This window comes from Phoca vitulina, unplaced genomic scaffold, assembly GCF_004348235.1.
Source record: "Phoca vitulina isolate PV1807 unplaced genomic scaffold, GSC_HSeal_1.0 scaffold15, whole genome shotgun sequence".
NCBI lineage: Eukaryota > Metazoa > Chordata > Mammalia > Carnivora > Phocidae > Phoca > Phoca vitulina.
The window spans coordinates 12,971,907-12,988,694 of record NW_022589718.1 but is presented as its reverse complement, the minus strand read 5'-3'; the positions used below and the strand labels follow the sequence as shown (position 1 = coordinate 12,988,694).

At 40.5% G+C, this 16,788-nt stretch overlaps 1 protein-coding gene across 3 annotated transcripts in view; it reads left to right on the top strand.

The window, feature by feature from the left end:
• UBXN8 (UBX domain protein 8) overlaps nt 1–16,565 on the top strand; it is a 35,225-nt gene extending 18,660 nt beyond the window's left edge. The window contains exons 4-8 of one of the 3 annotated variants that reach the window (XM_032413465.1): nt 5,135–5,257; nt 7,536–7,673; nt 9,110–9,151; nt 11,443–11,517; nt 15,852–16,565. In XM_032413465.1, the coding sequence (XP_032269356.1) occupies nt 5,135–5,257; nt 7,536–7,673; nt 9,110–9,151; nt 11,443–11,517; nt 15,852–16,019 (546 nt within the window). In that variant the 3' untranslated portion in view covers nt 16,020–16,565. The remainder of the gene's footprint in view (nt 1–5,134; nt 5,258–7,535; nt 7,674–9,109; nt 9,152–11,442; nt 11,518–15,851) is intronic. The other 2 variants (XM_032413467.1, XM_032413466.1) reach the window with 2 other exon arrangements.
• The last annotated feature ends 223 nt before the right edge of the window (nt 16,566–16,788 follow it).

Here is a 16,788-nt window from a genome sequence, read left to right as displayed (position 1 = left end):
CCTGCTCCGATACCTGGGAGCTCTGCTGCACTCAGGCACCCCCGGTCTTTCTGTGACCCCGAGGGTCCTGAGACCACACTGTCCCGCGAGGGTTCCTCCCCCCGCTTAGCCACCAGAGTGACGTCCCTCAGCGGAGTAGACTTCTAAAAGTTCCGATTTTGTGCTCCGTGGCTCTATCACTTGCCAGAAGCGGCCGACGGAGGCCCCTCCCCCGCCGTCTATCCTCCCGAATAATGCCTCGGATTCACTTCTCCGCACGTCCTACCTTCCAGAAAGTGGTCGCTTTTCTGTTCAGAGTTGTTGCTATTCTTTTCTTCGATCTCCTGTTGCGTTTGTAGGTGTTCAGAATGGTTTGATCCCTATCCAGCTGAATTCCTGAGAGGAGACGAAATCCAGGTCTCCTACTCCTCCGCCATCTTGTTCCGCCCCGAGCAAGTCTCTTGATTCCATTTTTTCCAACAGCATTTGCTAAGTTTGTGTCTCTGTCACATTTCGCTAATTCTTGCAATATTTCAAACTTTTTCTTTTTTCTTTTTTTTTTAAAGATTTTATTTATTTATTTGAGAGAGAGAGAGAGAGAGCATGAGGGGGGGAGGGTCAGAGGGAGAAGCAGACTCCCCGCCGAGCAGGGAGCCTGATGTGGGACTGGATCCTGGGACTCCAGGATCATGGCCTGAGCCGAAGGCAGTCGCTTAACCAACTGAGCCACCCAGGCGCCCTCAGACTTTTTCATTATTATATTTGTTGTGATAATCTGTGATCCGTAATTATAACTCACTGAAAGCTCAGATAATGGTTAGCATTTTTTAACAATAAAGTATTTTTTTTAAAGATTTTATTTATTTATTTGAGAGAGAGCACAAGCAGGGGAAAGGGACAGAGGGAGAAGCAGACTCCCCACTGAGCAGGGAGCCCAATGCAATGGGGGGCTGGATCCCAGGACCCTAGGATCATGACCTGAGCCCAAGGCAGACGCTTAACCGACCGAGCCACCCAGGCACCCCAACAATAAAGTACTTTTAGATTAAAGTATGTACTTTTTTGTAGATGTAATGCTATTGCACATTTGGTAGAGTACAGTATAGTATAAATATAACTTTTAAATGCAGTGGGAAACCAGAAAATTAATTTGACTTGCTTTATTATTTACTTTATTGCAAACTGAACCTGCGATATCTCCGATGTATGCCTACATAAGATCATGTCATCTGAGAACAGGGATAGTTTTACTTATTTCTTTCTAAAATTGGTATTGTTTATTTCTTCTTTTCTTGCCTGTTGCTCTAGCTAAAATTTCTAAACAGTGTTGAGTAGCAGTGGTGAAAGCAGGCATCTTTGTCTTGTTCCTGGTAGAAAGCTTTTAGTCTTCCACCATTGAATGTAATGTTAGCTATGGATTTTTTTCTAGACACTCGTCATGTTGAGCAAGTTCCTTCCTATTCCTAGTTTCTGAGTATTTTTATCATAAAGAGTGTTGAATTTTGTCAGATGCTTTTTCTTTATCAATTGAGATGATCATGTGGTTTTCCCCCCTTTGTTTTATTAATACGTATTATATTGATTGATTTTCTTATGTTGAAACATCTTGCATTCTTGGGGTAAATCACACTTCGCTGGCATATAATCCTTTTAAAATGTTATTGGATTCAGTTTGCTAAAATTTGTTGAGGATATTTGCATTTATAAGGGATTTATATTTTCTTGTAGTGTCTTTGTCTGTCTTTGGTGTCAGGATAATGATGACCTCGCAGAATTAATTAGGAATTGTTCTCGCCTCTTTTATTTTTTTGGAATTTCAACAGGATCAGTGTTAACTCTTCTTTAAAGGTTTGATAGAATTCACCTATGAACCCATCTGGTCCTACTCTTCTTTATTGGGAGGTTTTTAATTACTGATGCAATATTTTGTTAGGTCTGTTGAGATTTCCTATTTCTTCTTGAATCAGTTTAGGCAATTTGTGTGTTTCTAGGAATTTGTCTACTTCATCTTGGTTTTCTGATTTGATGGTCTACAATCGTTCTAAAATTCTTTTTCTAATCCTTTTTATTTCTGTAAGGCTGGTGGTAATATCCTCACATTTCTGATTTTAGTTATTTGTCTTCTCTTTTTCTTCGTCAAGTTAAAGGTTTGTCAGTTTTGTTGATCTTTTCAAAGAACCAATTTTGGTTCTGGTTGTTTTCCTGTTCTATTTTCTGTTTAGTTTGTGCTTTTTACAGTTTTTTAAGTTGTAAAGTTAACTTATTGATTTAAGATCGTTCTTCTTTAATTAGATGTTTACAGCTCTAACTTTCCCTCTGAGCATTGCTTTTGCTGTATCCTATTCAAGATTTTGTTTGATAGCTAGGAATTACATTTCCTGTGGATGATTATCCAACACTTACGTCTTGACCTTGAACTGTCAGCACTCAGGCAGTTGCCAGATTGATGATTAACCTTTGTGAAAGAGGAGACCCCTGTGGACTTTCGCCTCAATATTAAAAACATAAACCTTTTACAAAGGCCTTGATACAAGGGCATTAATATTTTGAAAGCTATCAACTTGTTTTCAACTTGCTATCAACGTGTTTCAACATCTAAACAACTTGTTCTTCTGGTGAACAAATTATTCCTTTTTAAGTAAACAAGCAAAGGCTGAAAACAAATCACAAGAGTAAAAGCCTGTGTATTTGTTGGGAGATGGGAGATTACTACATTTGTAACTACCCTGATCTGAATTTATTTATTTATTTATTTATTTATTTATTTATTTATTTATAAAGATTTTTATTTTATTTATTTGACAGAGAGAGAGAACCTGAGAGAGGGGACACAAGCAGGGGGAGTGGGAGAGGGAGAAGAGGCCTCCCACCAAGCAGGGAGCCCAATGCGGGGCTCGATCCCAGGACCCCAGGATCATGACCCAAGCCGAAGGCAAATGCCCAACGACTGAGCCACCCAGGCGCCCCCCTGATCCGAATTTAGAACAATAAAAGTGTCCTTGCAAGATCTTTTGTAAGAAACTCTCTTGTAAATATTTGAACTTCCTGAAGTTTAAAGTTATTTCTTGTGGAAGTAACTGTTAATTGTAAAGCTTTGCATGATAATTAGTAAATTATAATTACATCTAGATGCCAACTATCTGCTAACTGGCATCTATAATTCCTAAGGGTGTGTAAAGTTAGGATTCTTTTGTTTGGCAAAAGTCTTTAACCCATTAAAGTTCTCTCTTTGGACAAAAGAAAACTAATCAGTGTCTCAGTATAGTCTATGTATGTGCATGGTGAAGTGCCCAACTTGTGCAGATATGTACCTGCTGATAAATAAAATTTTTGAGGCTTGGCATTGTAAAAAGGTGATTTTTCTCTTCCGACACTTGATTGATAGTTTGATTTGGCATAGAATTGCAGATTGAAAATCCCTAGAATTTTGAAATATTGCACCATTAACCTCAAAATTCCAGTGTGGTTTTTCAAATTCCTTTTTCTCTGTTAATTATAGTCTCCATTTTTCATGTTGGAAACTTTAATCATGTGGTAATCCTTGGCTCTGTCCTTTCAGCTTTAAGAGAGATGCACTAAGGGGCGCCTGTATGGCTCAGTTGGTTAAGCAACTGCCTTCAGCTCAGGCAGCATCCCAGAGTCCTGGGATCGAGCCCTGAGTCCGGCTCCCTGCTCAGCAGGGCAGTCTGCTTCTCCCCTTTCCTCTCCCCTTGCTCGTGCTCTCTCTCGCTCACTGTCTTTCAAATAAATAAATGAAATCTTTAAAAAGAAAAAGAGATACACTGAAAAGTTAATTGATGGAATATGCATTTGTAAAATTGCATCAAGCTTTGGGTTCTTTACTGGTCATAAGTTCTACTTAAAACAGAAAAGGAAAATAAAGCTACTTGGAATTTCTGTGTATGTGGGCAGGGTTTGACGGGTTGTCTGCTGGTGTAGGGTGATGTGATGGAGGAGTAGTTTAGCTTTGTCACTGTCTCTTTGTTCTTTTGTTCTTTTGCAATTCACCTTCTCCAGCGAGGGCACCTCCATTCTCTCGCCTTGGGGGTTAAAGCCGGGCTGCCGGCAGTCTGAGTCAAGTGGGGAAGGCGGCTGGGGAGTCTCACTTGTCAGTGTGTACATCTTCATGTACTCAGTTGTTTGAGTGTGCACTCCTGCTGTCACTAAGGCTGGGATCTGGGACTCTGTAGCCTCTCTGGTTCACACTCTGGTTGAGGCTCGGCGTCCCCCGCCACTCCCCATTTTCCACACTGCACCTTACCCCGTGTTCCTGCTGTGGTATATGTGTGTCGTCTTCCTTGGCCCTCCCGGGTCTCTGGAGCGCCCTGGCTTGCTTTGTACTGCTCTCCTCCTCTGCACGCACTTTGGCTGCAGGTTTCTCACTGTGTTGAATCAGTTGCACCCTTCTCCGTAGGTCCTTACATACAGTGGGTTTGGTGCTTATAGTATTTCTCCGTTTCACCAGCAATGGAATTTAGCTTTCTCTTTCTTGTTCCCTTGGTCATTTAGAGATGAGTCTCAAGAGGAGAGGGAGGCAGAAATTTCACTCTGTCATCTTAAAACCAGAATCTCCATTTCTTTTAAGTCCAAAAATATGTTCAGCTTTACTATGATTAAGCTATTCAGTGAACTCTCTTCCAAGTGACTTCATGTGTTGGGCATCATGCCTTCAACAAACGGCTCTGACTTGAAGCTCCTAGAAGTCAAGGATCACATCCTAGGCATCTTGACATCCCTAGCTCCTAGTAAGTTTTCATCGCACTGAAAACGCAGTAAAGGGGCGCCTGCCTGGCTCAGTTGGTGGAGCGCACAACTCTTGATCTCAGGGTCATGAGTTTGAGCCCTCCGTTGGGTGTAGAGATTACTTAAATAAAATCATATTTAAAAAAAAAAAAAAAGAAATGAAAACACACTAAAAGTGATAGAGGCAGACTGCCAGATAAGCATAAATACAGAACATTTGTTTTTATCGGCATTATGTATAAATGAAGATTTTTAGAGAGTGCTATTAAAGTGGAGGATGCTGCTTTTTTGGCAAAATTGAGTGAGTGTGAAAACACAATTTCTTCACCTGGTTCCTATTTAACAACTTTATAGACAACATAAAATCTTAGGAATGTTATAGTAACACCACCTCATTTATTTTTTTGAACAGGCCAGCAGATACATAGAGAACGTTCTAAAACCTCACCAGGAAATGAAGTTGAGAAAACTGGAAGAACGCTTTTATCAGATGATGGGTGAAACCTGGAAGTTGAGCAATGGTCATAAACTTGGGGTTAGAAAATATTCTCACTTTATATTTTGAATTCTGCTATTACATATATGCAATAGATGTATATTACACGCATTGGATAAGGACGTATAATGTATAAGTATATCACATATATTGATTTTTTAAATTTTCAAATGATGTTAAGCCATTAGTACAGTCAGTTTTTTAGGAGTCTTTACTGATCATGATTGTACGTAGAGCATGTATGTGTGTTGAAGGGCTAAATGCTTTTGGTGCCTAAAGAGCATATAACTTAGATGATTGAGAAGCTCTAACATACGGTAGTCTTTGAGAAAACTGTTGACTAATCACCATATTTTATATGAGGAAATTCAGATCTTTTCTTAAGTAAGATCTCTCCGGTACTATAAGCTCACATTATACTCATTATGTTTGACTCTGTTTCTGTAAAGCCAAATTAACCTTTGGCTCTTTTTTCCTTTGGCATTGAATCTGAACTTCATCATTTGCTACTGGAAGTTCACAATTCCAAGTTTTGTTACAGAGGAAAAAGGATATTCATAAAGGAATTAAGTTTTAGAGTAATTGGCCACAGATTTTATGTATAAGATCATTTCTGTCTCAAACATTTTTGGGGTTGTTTTTTTTGCTTTCTGTTTATATTGTAAAGAAAATACCATCTTGTAAAGAAAATAATCCCGTAAAGATTAATAGGATTCTTATAGTGAAGCAGAATCAGTTTTTATTCATTTCATAATGGTAAATATGCCATAAAGCAATCAAGGTTGGGTAATGAAATTACTGTGAAAGATGTGCAATGTGAAATGCACCTGCTCTGGGGAGTCATTTCACTTCTGAGATGAGTTTGTCTTCTGTTCGGTTTGGTGGTGTTGGACATTGACAGCCTGGTTTTAGCCAGCCACATCTTTTTCCGAAATGGTCACAATGTGAATTAGTCATTCTGCCCCTTGCTTTTAGGCTGTGTCTTCATGGCAATACTAGTTTATATTTTAACCTAGTTGGTGGGGACAACAATAAGTCAGGGACAGAGCAGACTGTTGGCGTTGTTATGATTTAAGGCCCATAGGACTATCAAGAATGTGAGAATCGGGATGTTAATTGGTGAGAGAAAGTGTAGGCATCAGCTGATGGAGCCCAGTACTTTGCAGTCAGACAGCCTAAGTTTGGCCAGTTAATTGGTGAGCATGAAGGTCTCCTGACTCCCATTGCCCTTGCTCCTTCCAAGTTTTCTTAGGACAAAGGAAGGGGGAAGACAGCCTACGAAAATGGTGGCCATTTTCATCTGATGAGAACATTTACAAGTCAGTAGATGTGGAAAAAAGGCATTATTGAACTAAATAAGCATGTATCTGAGAATCTGACACTTAATTATTTTGCACAGGAAAAGGTTTTAATGGGTAATATTAATAAAAAGTAATCTTTATGATTTCTGGAATAAAATCCTTTGCCTTCTAAAGTGATTAACTCAAAGAAAGGTGAGAATTTGAATTTGAGAACTTAAACATGTTCATATATAAAAGGATTCTAGGGCCGCATTCAGCTATGAAAGTATCACATGGTCACATATACAGACATGTTTGTACGTACATCTTCTATTTCCATGGCCTTTTGAGGCATAATCCCTTGCACTGTCTTGCTTCCTTTATTTTTTTTAAAGATTTTATTTATGTATTTGACAGAGAGAGGCATAGCGAGAGAGGGAACACAAGCAGGGAGGAGTGGGAGAGGGAGAAGCAGGCTTCCCGCAGAGCAGGGAGCCCGATGCGGGGCTCGATCCCAGGACCCTGGGATCATGACCTGAGCCGAAGGCAGATGCTAAATGACTGAGCCACCCAGGTGCCCCTGTCTTGCTTCCTTTAAAGAAAGGAGAAAAGGATATCATTCAGGTTTTCTTCTTTCTTCCATCCTAACTGATCCTGGGGATTAGTTAAAATGGAACGATCCCTCTCAGCCTTGTATCTATCAGAGGGAGCCCCAGAGCTGGATAAAGGGTAGTTTCTACAAGATGTTAGCTCCGTGTTTTCTTGTCTAAGGAGATAATACTTTAAATTTCTGGGCCTAATAATGACTAAATTATTATTATTTTTTATTTTTTTTATTTTTTAGTAGGCTCCACGCCCAACGTGGGGCTTGAACTCACGACCCTGAGACTGAGTCACATGTTCTACTGACTGAGCCAGCCAGGCACCCCAACTAAATTCTATTTTTTATTGAAATGCCATCAGGGTAAAAGAAATAACCACTGTGATAGAATAAAGTTGGTAATAGCATTTAGAAATCGTCTGTTGTTTTTGACCAGGGTGACGAAGATTTGGCGCTTGAAAATGAGAGTCAGACATCTTTTAAAACATCAAACAGAGAAGCAGCAAAGAGACGAAACTTGCCTAAGCCTTTAAGCAAAATTTCACCATCTGCTGAGCAGCCCACGCAGAAGGAGGTTCATTTCTAAATGCCTACTCATGTAATTGTATCAGTTTGCGGTAGGAATATTGCTCTCTGGGCCAGGTGGTATACTGAGTGAAGATTAGGACTGGCTTTTAATCCAGATGGTATCTTCCCACTGCCTTACGAAGGGGTCAGCTTCATTGAGAATCACTTCTCGTATTTGGTATTAATGTTCTGAACGCCACATAGAAGGAAGCTATGAAAAAAATGCTAATAGGTTTTGAAAATACTCGGTTCTTTTTGAGGAAGGAATTCAATTATGTAGAAATGAAAAATATAATGTTTATTAATGGAAACATTCCTACAGGTAGCTAAGATATGAATAACCCATATTTAGTGAGTGTCAGTTTTTCTCAGTGGCCTTGCTAGGAAATGGGTTAGCAACCATTCACTTTGGAACAGTGCTCAGATTTATTATTCCTTCTGTTCTTTCAAATCTTCAATCCCCAAGTTGACTCTCATTTGGAGGTGGCAAAGGTTGGAAATAGGTCTCTTTGTACTAACTCTGAGGGAAAGCTGAGAGGCTGTATTTTCCCTGAAAATAGTTTCTAATGTGTTGCTTCTCTGTCTGAAGTTTCTTGGTCCCTTAATGGGGCTTGAAGGTGGCAATCAGGTCACTGAACTATTTCTAGCATTTTAAAAAGATCTGATGAACTATATGGACTAATTTAAAATTCAGGATTCTTTACCTTTTGTTAATAACAAGAGTCATCTCAAGTTGATGGTAAATTTTGGTTGACCGTCGCCTATGCTTTTGATACCAAAGGAAAACAAATGGTTTATTTGATAAGATGCAATTAATGTTGGTTAGATAAAATGCTATAAAACATGAGTCTGTGGTGTTACAAAACAAAAAGCATCCCTGAAGGTGAAATTGTTGGCAACAGTGTTTAATGAGAGAAAATGGTCTGAACACCTGGTTTTGTAATGGATAAATCGAAATAGGGAAACCAGAGTAAATCATGAAGACAACCAAAGTGAATGGTGGTTATCTAGTCCCCTAGAAGTGCCAATGAAGGAAAATATGCACTTAAAATGTGTGTGTGTGTGTACATACATATATATATGAACCTAAATAATTTTGGGGTCTATTGAACTTAATATTTATCCTCGGTTTCTTTAAATAATATATTTTATATAGTATCTTGGAATATCATAAAAATAAGATTCTTACATGAGCATAGATGGGTAGCTGTCACCTCACCTCCTGTTATTATCATCTGTTTAGCACAAAGTTGCTTCCCCAAAAATGTTTATTAATTGAGCTCTTTCATATTATAAATTTTTTATAAATGTCTATTAAAAGATTTTATTAAGCTTAGATATGCCTAAACTCTATATTAAAAGGAACCCTTCTTGCTGAGATTGTTATTTTTTTTCTTCTTCAAAATGTTTACATTCCTCTTACAAATCCTCATTTATCTTTAGGTTCTTAGTCTCCCTGAAGAACCTCCTGAAACAGCTGAAGAAGTAAGCTTATTTTTTTCCTTTGGAAATTAGATGTATTTTCTGTTTTCTTTAACATCAAGTGAGTACATCTTCTCTTGGTTTGGGTTTAGAAAGAGAAGAGAGCACTGTAATTAGGTCTGTTTTGAATGTGGTGTAATCTCAAACCCCTTAGCTCTAGTCCTGTTTTGGAGCCGGCTCTCTGTCCGCTGAGGTGGGGGGGGGGATGTCTAGAGCCTTCCCACTTCATCAGACAGAGAAACGATTACGTGGGCTTTTCCAAACTTGAGGTCAGCAAAGGAGTTAGTTTTTTTTTTAAAGATTTTATTTATTTATTTGACAGAGAGAGAGAGTGAGAGCGCATGAGCACAGTAGGCAGGCAGAGGGAGAGGGAGAAGCAGGCTTCCCGCTGACCAAGGAGCCCGATGTGGGGCTTGATCCCAGCACCCCGAGATCACAACCTGAGCCGAAGGCAGATGCTTAACCGACTGAGCCACCCAGGCGCCCCAGGAACTACTTATGAAAACAGAATCAGTATAGGCAGATGACTTCAAATTGTAGTTTTCCTCCTAAAATAGAGGAGCTGAAGAATGCAGCTACTGTGTAGATGTTTGAGTTGAAAGATGGTTTGGGGTTTTGGGGTGCGGGGTCTGACAGAACCTCCACTCCGTGCTGAGCTGCCCTCTGCCCGGCTGCGTGTCCTTTGCCTGAAGTCCTTCAGGCAAAGGAAAGCCCTGATGCTTTTCCCCGTCTAGGGCTCAACAACTGTTAGACTCCTTGAAAACCGGTTTTGAGGCCGCCAGGATAGCCCCTGGCAGGGTCTCATTTGTATCAACACATTCGCAAACATTTCAGTTGAGGACGTAGGACGTCTGAGGAAAATCCAAAAGTCACAGAGACAATGAAGGGTGCAATCCTGACACAGAACCTCCAGGCGAAACACAAAAAAAAGAAAAACAACTTCTAATTCCTTTCTGTTATACCCAACAAATTCAAGTCTGTGATAATGTCCATCCTGACCCCCACACCCCACATTCTCACTTCTCATCAAGCGCTGGGTTGGTATCCACGACAACCGTTTATCATACAGAAGTAATTAAATATAGCTCCGGTTTGACAGGGAACACCTTTTATGAATTTACTCTGGCTTCAAAACACATGACCTCATTGCTACAGGACAGACTGGGTGGAGCTTTCACTCTGTATGTATGTGTATGTGGTAGCTGTGATTATGATAAGGAGCCATGAGAAAATTCCCGTTCCAGCCGAAGCCTGCTTGCCTGTCGGAGCGGACGAATAGATGAGCCAACTAATGACTCCGTGCATTTCTGATAGGAGAGGGAGGGACTCCATGCATAATTAATGCAATTCTTACTTAAGCAGTACACTTTGATTCTTCTAGTGCCTGTTATGTATTTAGTATTACAACCATCCATAGAGTTCTAAATAACACGGTAAGAATTTAAAAATGAGAGGAGGGGCGCCTGGGTGGTTCAGTCGGTTAAGCGTCTGCCTTCGGCTCAGGTCATGATCCCAGGGTCCGGGATCCAGCACCAGTTTGGGCTCCCTGCTCAGCGGGGAGTCTGCTTCTCCTTCCTTCGCTCCCCCCTGCTCGTACTCGTTTTCTCTCGCCCTCTCGCAAAAATAAATAAATAAAATATTTTTGAAAAGGGTTTCCTGACAGTTATTATTTAATAAACATCAGAAAAAAATTACTTCCTCTTCTTTGTTTTTTGAATGTCTTTTAATGTTAACTAGCAGTTTCCAAGCTCTTGGAAAGAGCTTAGAAAGAGCTATGTAACTTTAATCAGGGAGAAATGATGGGGAAACCCAATACATAAAGCAGATGGAGCAGGAGCTCTATCCCAGCAGCTAGGACCAACTCCTCTGGGCACAGCCTACAAGGACAGAGTAAGTTGGGAAACTTTGTTTCCTTCCAATCCAGTGTTTTTCTCCTCCGTAGACTCTGAGGTGGCACTGGATCTTCTTGGTTTGGTAGATGAATTTTGAAGCCCACATGCAACCTTGATATTATTTGGAAAGACAGAAGCATCGAGTTTCTGGTGTCCTCTCCGGAAGGCTCGGTCATTGATCTCCTCGATCAATAGGAAGATGTTCTTCCGTTTCAGAAGGCATTTTTATATTTAGAGTGACTTTTATCTAGACCTTTATGTCGGCCTACTACTCTCAGAGCTAAACGCCTACAAAACCCCACACTAGCTGTATAGAATTACAGAAGTTTCACAGGAGTAGCAATTTTGGAATTGCGAAGAGCAGCGGATTGGAATTCTTACTTGAACATTTTTATTCCTCAGATAGTTACTGTTGCTCTCCGATGTCCAAGTGGGAGTGTCCTGAGGAGAAGATTTCTTAAGTCTTGCAGTTCACGGGTGAGGAAATTCCTGTTCTGAGAAATAATTTTTGTTGAATTTGACAATAATTTACTCCCATGCCGTGGGAGAGGTATTACCACTTTCTTGTCTGGGTCCCCCTTCAGAGGTAGGAAAGGGCATTTATATGTACTCGGTGTTGCAGAAATTTGGATAATTAGGCATGCTGGATCTTTTTAAACTGTGATTTCTGCTTTTTTTTTTTTTCCACTTTTTTTCCTATTTTTTATTTGTTGTTTTTTTATTAATTACATTTTCACAGCTTGGTAGATACGATGCTCTCAAATCCCTAGGAATCAGTCAGTATTAACTTTGTTCCCATTATCCTTGATGGGTTATTAACTTAAGCCCTATTGCTTATATGTAATTTTCAGATCATTCTTTAGGGTTTATTTCCTTTTGTTCTAATAGATTTTTTTTTTCCTCTTAAAAACAGTCCTGTGTTCATTAGCAATAATTTGGAAAACAGAAAAGTAGAAAGAAAAAAGACTTGATCTGCAGTGTGACACCAAGGCCAACTGCTAATATTTTGGTGTATTTCTACTTTTAAGCACACTTAATTATGCATTGTATTAGAAATATATCTATTTTTTTAAGATTTTATTTATTTGACAGAGAGAGAGCAAGCACAAGTAGTGGGGAGCAGCAGGGAGAGGGAGAGGGAGAAGCAGGCTCCTCGCAGAGCGGGGAGCCCAATGCGGGGCTCGATCCCAGGACCCTGGGATCATGACCTGAGCGGAAGGTGGACGCTTAACGACTGAGCCACCCAGGTGCCCCTAGAAATACATCTAAATAGTTTTCTGTCCTGTTTCTTGCATTTAACCTTCTATGGCTAGCATGCTATGAACTATAATGGAAAATACTGATGGATTTGACTACATAGAAATGTAAAATTCTATAAAAAAGTTCAGGGGCACCTGGGTGACTCAGTCTGTTAAGCATCTGCCTTCGGCTCATGTCATGATCTCAGGGTCCTGGGATCGAGCCCCGCATCGGGCTCCCTGCTCCACGGGAAGCCTGCTTCTCCCTCTCCCTCCGCCCCTCCCCACCTCTTGTGATCTCTCTTTCTCTCTCAAGTAAATAAATAAAATCTTATTAAAAAAAGAAAAAAAAGGGCGCCTGGGTGGCTCAGATGGTTAAGCGTCTGCCTTCGGCTCAGGTCATGATCCCAGAGTCCTTCAGATCGAGTCCCGCATCGGGCTCCCTGCTCAGCGGGGAGTCTGCTTGTCCCTCTGCCTGCTGCTCCCCCTGCTTGTGCACACACTTTCTATGACAAATAAATAAATAAATAATCTTAAAAAAAATAAAAATACAGAGGGGCACGTGGGTGGCTCAGTTGGCTAAGCATCCGACTCTTGATTGCAGCTCAGGTCATAAGATGCGATCTCAGGGTCATGAGATCGAGCCCCGAGTCGGGCTCCTCACTGAGTATGCAGCCTGCTTGGGATTCTCTCTCACCCTCTCCCTCTCCCACCCCCTTGCCCATGCTCTCTCTAAAAAAGTAAACTAACTCTCTTAAGCCTTTTTTTAATCTTTTTTTTTTTTTTTAATTTATTTTTCAACAGAGAGAGAGACAGCGAGACAGGGAACACAAGCAGGGGGAGTGGGAGAGGGAGAAGCAGGCTTCCTGCTGAACAGGGAGCCCAATGTGGGGCTCGATCCCAAGACCCTGGGATCATTACCTGAGCTGAAGGCAGACGCTTAACGACTGAGCCACCCAGGTGCCCTCTCTTAAGCCTTTAAAGATGATCTTATTAGAGACCCCAGAAGCCTGCATGAGATTATAAGGAAAAGATTTCAGGGCAGGTCACCACTCAGTGAAAGTCAAGCTTCCATATAACTGTAAAGCATCAGATTCTGATGGCCGGGATGCATTAACTGTAAAATGTATTCTTACATAGTTGACCAAATTGAACTACTGATGGTTTTTATTTAGTTTTGGTATGGTTCATTGAGTTGTTTCAGAAAATACGAGTGACCATTTTCAACAGTTCAAGTATTTTAGTTTAATGAATAATGGTATCATCAGCAAAGATGAGGATATTTGACTTCTTTGATTTGTACTTGGAAGACATGCAGGCAGTTTACTAAAGTGTTTCATATTGTTCAAGGAAATGGAAATGAGCATGAATGGAAACAGGCAATAAAACAGTTCTGTTTTACATTGTTTCAGATCCTAAGACTTCATCTGCACAGTCCTCTTGAAACAGTGATAGTATGAAACCAGCATATATACCTACCAATTTATGGTTAAGTAGACAGTGTGTTCTCTAGGTGGTCCCTCTTTATAAAGTCCCAAAAAGCTGATGAGCAATCTGCAGAAAATTTTTCACACAGATCAAAAAACCTTACCTGCTTCTTATATAAAGGATGGGATTGAGAGACCTAGTCCTGCAATTGTTTGAAAGTAAAACTAACATAGGGATGCCTGGGTGGCTCAGTTGGTTAAGCAACTGACTGCCTTCAGCTCAGGTCATAATCCTGGAGTCCCAGGATCGAGTCCTGCTTTGGGGGCGGGGGGGGGGGGGGTCCCTGCTCAGCAGGGAGTCTGCTTCTCCCTCTGACTTCCCCCCCTCTCCTGCTCTCTCTCATTCTCTCTCTCACAAATAAATAAATAAAATCTTTTTTTTTTTTTAAGATTTTATTTATTTATTTGACAGAGAGAGAGACACACAGCGAGAGAGGGAACACAAGCAGGGGGAGTGGGAGAGGGAGAAGCAGGCTTCTTGCCGAGCAGGGAGCCCGATGTGGGACTTGATCCCAGGACCCTGGGATCATGACCTGAACTGAAGGCAGACGCTTAACGACTGAGCCACCCAGGTGCCCAAATAAATAAAATCTTTAAAAAAAGATGTTTGGCCTTACTAGAATCAAAGAAGTGCAAATTAAAATGGGACAGAATTTTCTACCTCTCAGGTTGTCAAAGATTAAAAAGAAGAATACGCAGTTTTGATCAGTGTGTGGAGAAAACAGTGATTCTCATTAATTGTTCCTGTGAATATAAATTGGGCCACTGTTCCTATGGGATAATTTACTCATATTATCTTTTTTTTAAGACTTTATTTGAGAGAGAAAGAGGGGGGAGGGAGCGCAGAGGGAGAGGCAGAAGCGGGCTCCCCGCTGAGCAGGGAGCCCCATGTGGGGCTCGATCCCAGGACCCTGGAATCACGACCTGAGCCGAAGGCCGACGCTTAACCAGCTGAGCCACCCAGGCGCCCCTCGTATAATCTTTAACATAAGCAATAGCAGGGAGGACCATAGGGGAAGGGAGGGAAATCTGAAGGGGGAGAAATCAGAGAGGGAGATGAACCATGAGAGACTGTGGACCCCGGGAAACAAACTGAGGGTTTCAGAGGTGAGGGGGTGGGGGGGCGGGGTAACAGGGTGATGGATATTAAGGAGGGCACATGTATGATGAGCACTGGGTGTTCTACTCAACTAATGAATCACTGAACACGACATCAAAAACTAATGATGTACTATACAGTGGCTAACTGAACATAATAAAATAATAAAATATATCTTTTGGTAATTAATTTCATTGATGAGAATTCTATGGCAATAAGACAAATGATCAAAGATGTAAGTGTTTATGTGGGGATTGCTTGAATTAAGGTGTATCCAAATATTGGAAAATTCTGAAGCTTTATGACCTGGATGTATGTTTATTACATGGAGTATTAGTAGGTTCTTGGATGGTAGTTAGCAGGAGAAGTCAGAGATTATCTGTAATTGATACTCCAGCTTCCCCCAAGAACATTCCAGTACCCAGCTTTCTTCCTAAAGCAGCAAACAGTCCTTTGGCAGGCATTTTTAGGCAGTAGGAAATGGAAGTTTTGACAATTACTGTGGAAATTTTCATAACAGGAAATGTTCTCAATTTATAGGAGTAGCCCATTGGAAATTGGGCTGTCATAAGGCAGAGTCACTGGGGCCTGGACATGTCTCTGGTGACAGAGTTCCTGAGTGATTTTGACTAGTGGCTTCGATTTTGATCTAAATAATTTTTTTCCCATATGCTAACCTTTTGTTCATAACTTTTTAATTGAATAACCTTTCCATTTCCTAGGATTGGGGCTTTGCTGTTTGTTAAATGCCCCTGTTGTCTGTAGGTGCCTTCAGTCCCTAGGCCTTCTTTGAAATTTCAGAAAGGTATTAAAGGTTATTTGCATCTCACCAATTCTTGGTATGGTGTTTTCCTTGAAACTCTAGAAGGTTCTGTGTCATTACTCATAGGGGCATGATTTAACAGTGAAAGAATTGTAAAATATCATGGTGACCTAGAGGGATACAACTGTGCCCAGTATCTGATAGCTAAACTTTTTATCTGTTAGGTCTTACTTGACTGGATGATGAAAATCGGGTACCACACATCCCGATACAGCCTTTCTACTTCCTTTCCCAGACGGCCTCTGGAAGTGGAGGGGGGCTGGTCACTGCAAGACACGGGAATAACTGTGGATACTGTACTCATTGTGGAAGAGAAAGAGCAGAGCAACTAATTAAGAAATGAGAACTACCTGTTCTCCATAAAATCAGTGATGCCAGGACCTTACAGGACAATAAAGGATTCATATGAAAATTACGCCATTCCTTGACTGAGCTCAAGGAGGTAAACACTTGAATGTTGATATCCTTGGGAACATATGGACATAAAGGATTAGAAAAGGATTGCTCTCTGCATATAATAGTTTTTGGAATGTGCTGTCTTATAATGTCCCAAATGAAAACTAGATAAAAATGTATACAGTAAGGCACTCAATTGTTTGTATTTTTCTGGCTGACATCATTTATCACTATGTTGAAAAACAAAGTCATACAACTCTATTTTCTGCCTCTGCAGTCCACCTTGCCACACTGAACATTTCACAGTTCAAACTCTCTAAAATCTTTTAAGTAGGAATGTTTGTTCTGCTCTATTTCTAGAAATTAAACTTTAAAGACATTTCAAAGGTCTTTAATGCTTTAAACTTCTTTTTGATATCTGATAAAGGGTTAGTATCCAAAATGTGTAAAGAACTTATAAAACTCAACACCCAAAAAACAAATAATCCAATTTAAAATGGGCAGAAGACATGAACAGACATTTCTCCAAAGAAGACACAGATGGCCAACAGACATGTGAAAAGATGCTCAACATCACTGATCATCAGGGAAGTGCAAATCAAAACTACAATGAGCTGTTACCTCATACCTATCAGAATGGCTAGAATCAACAACACAAGAAACAACAGGTGTTGGCAAGAAGGTGGAGAAAAAGGAACTCTCTTG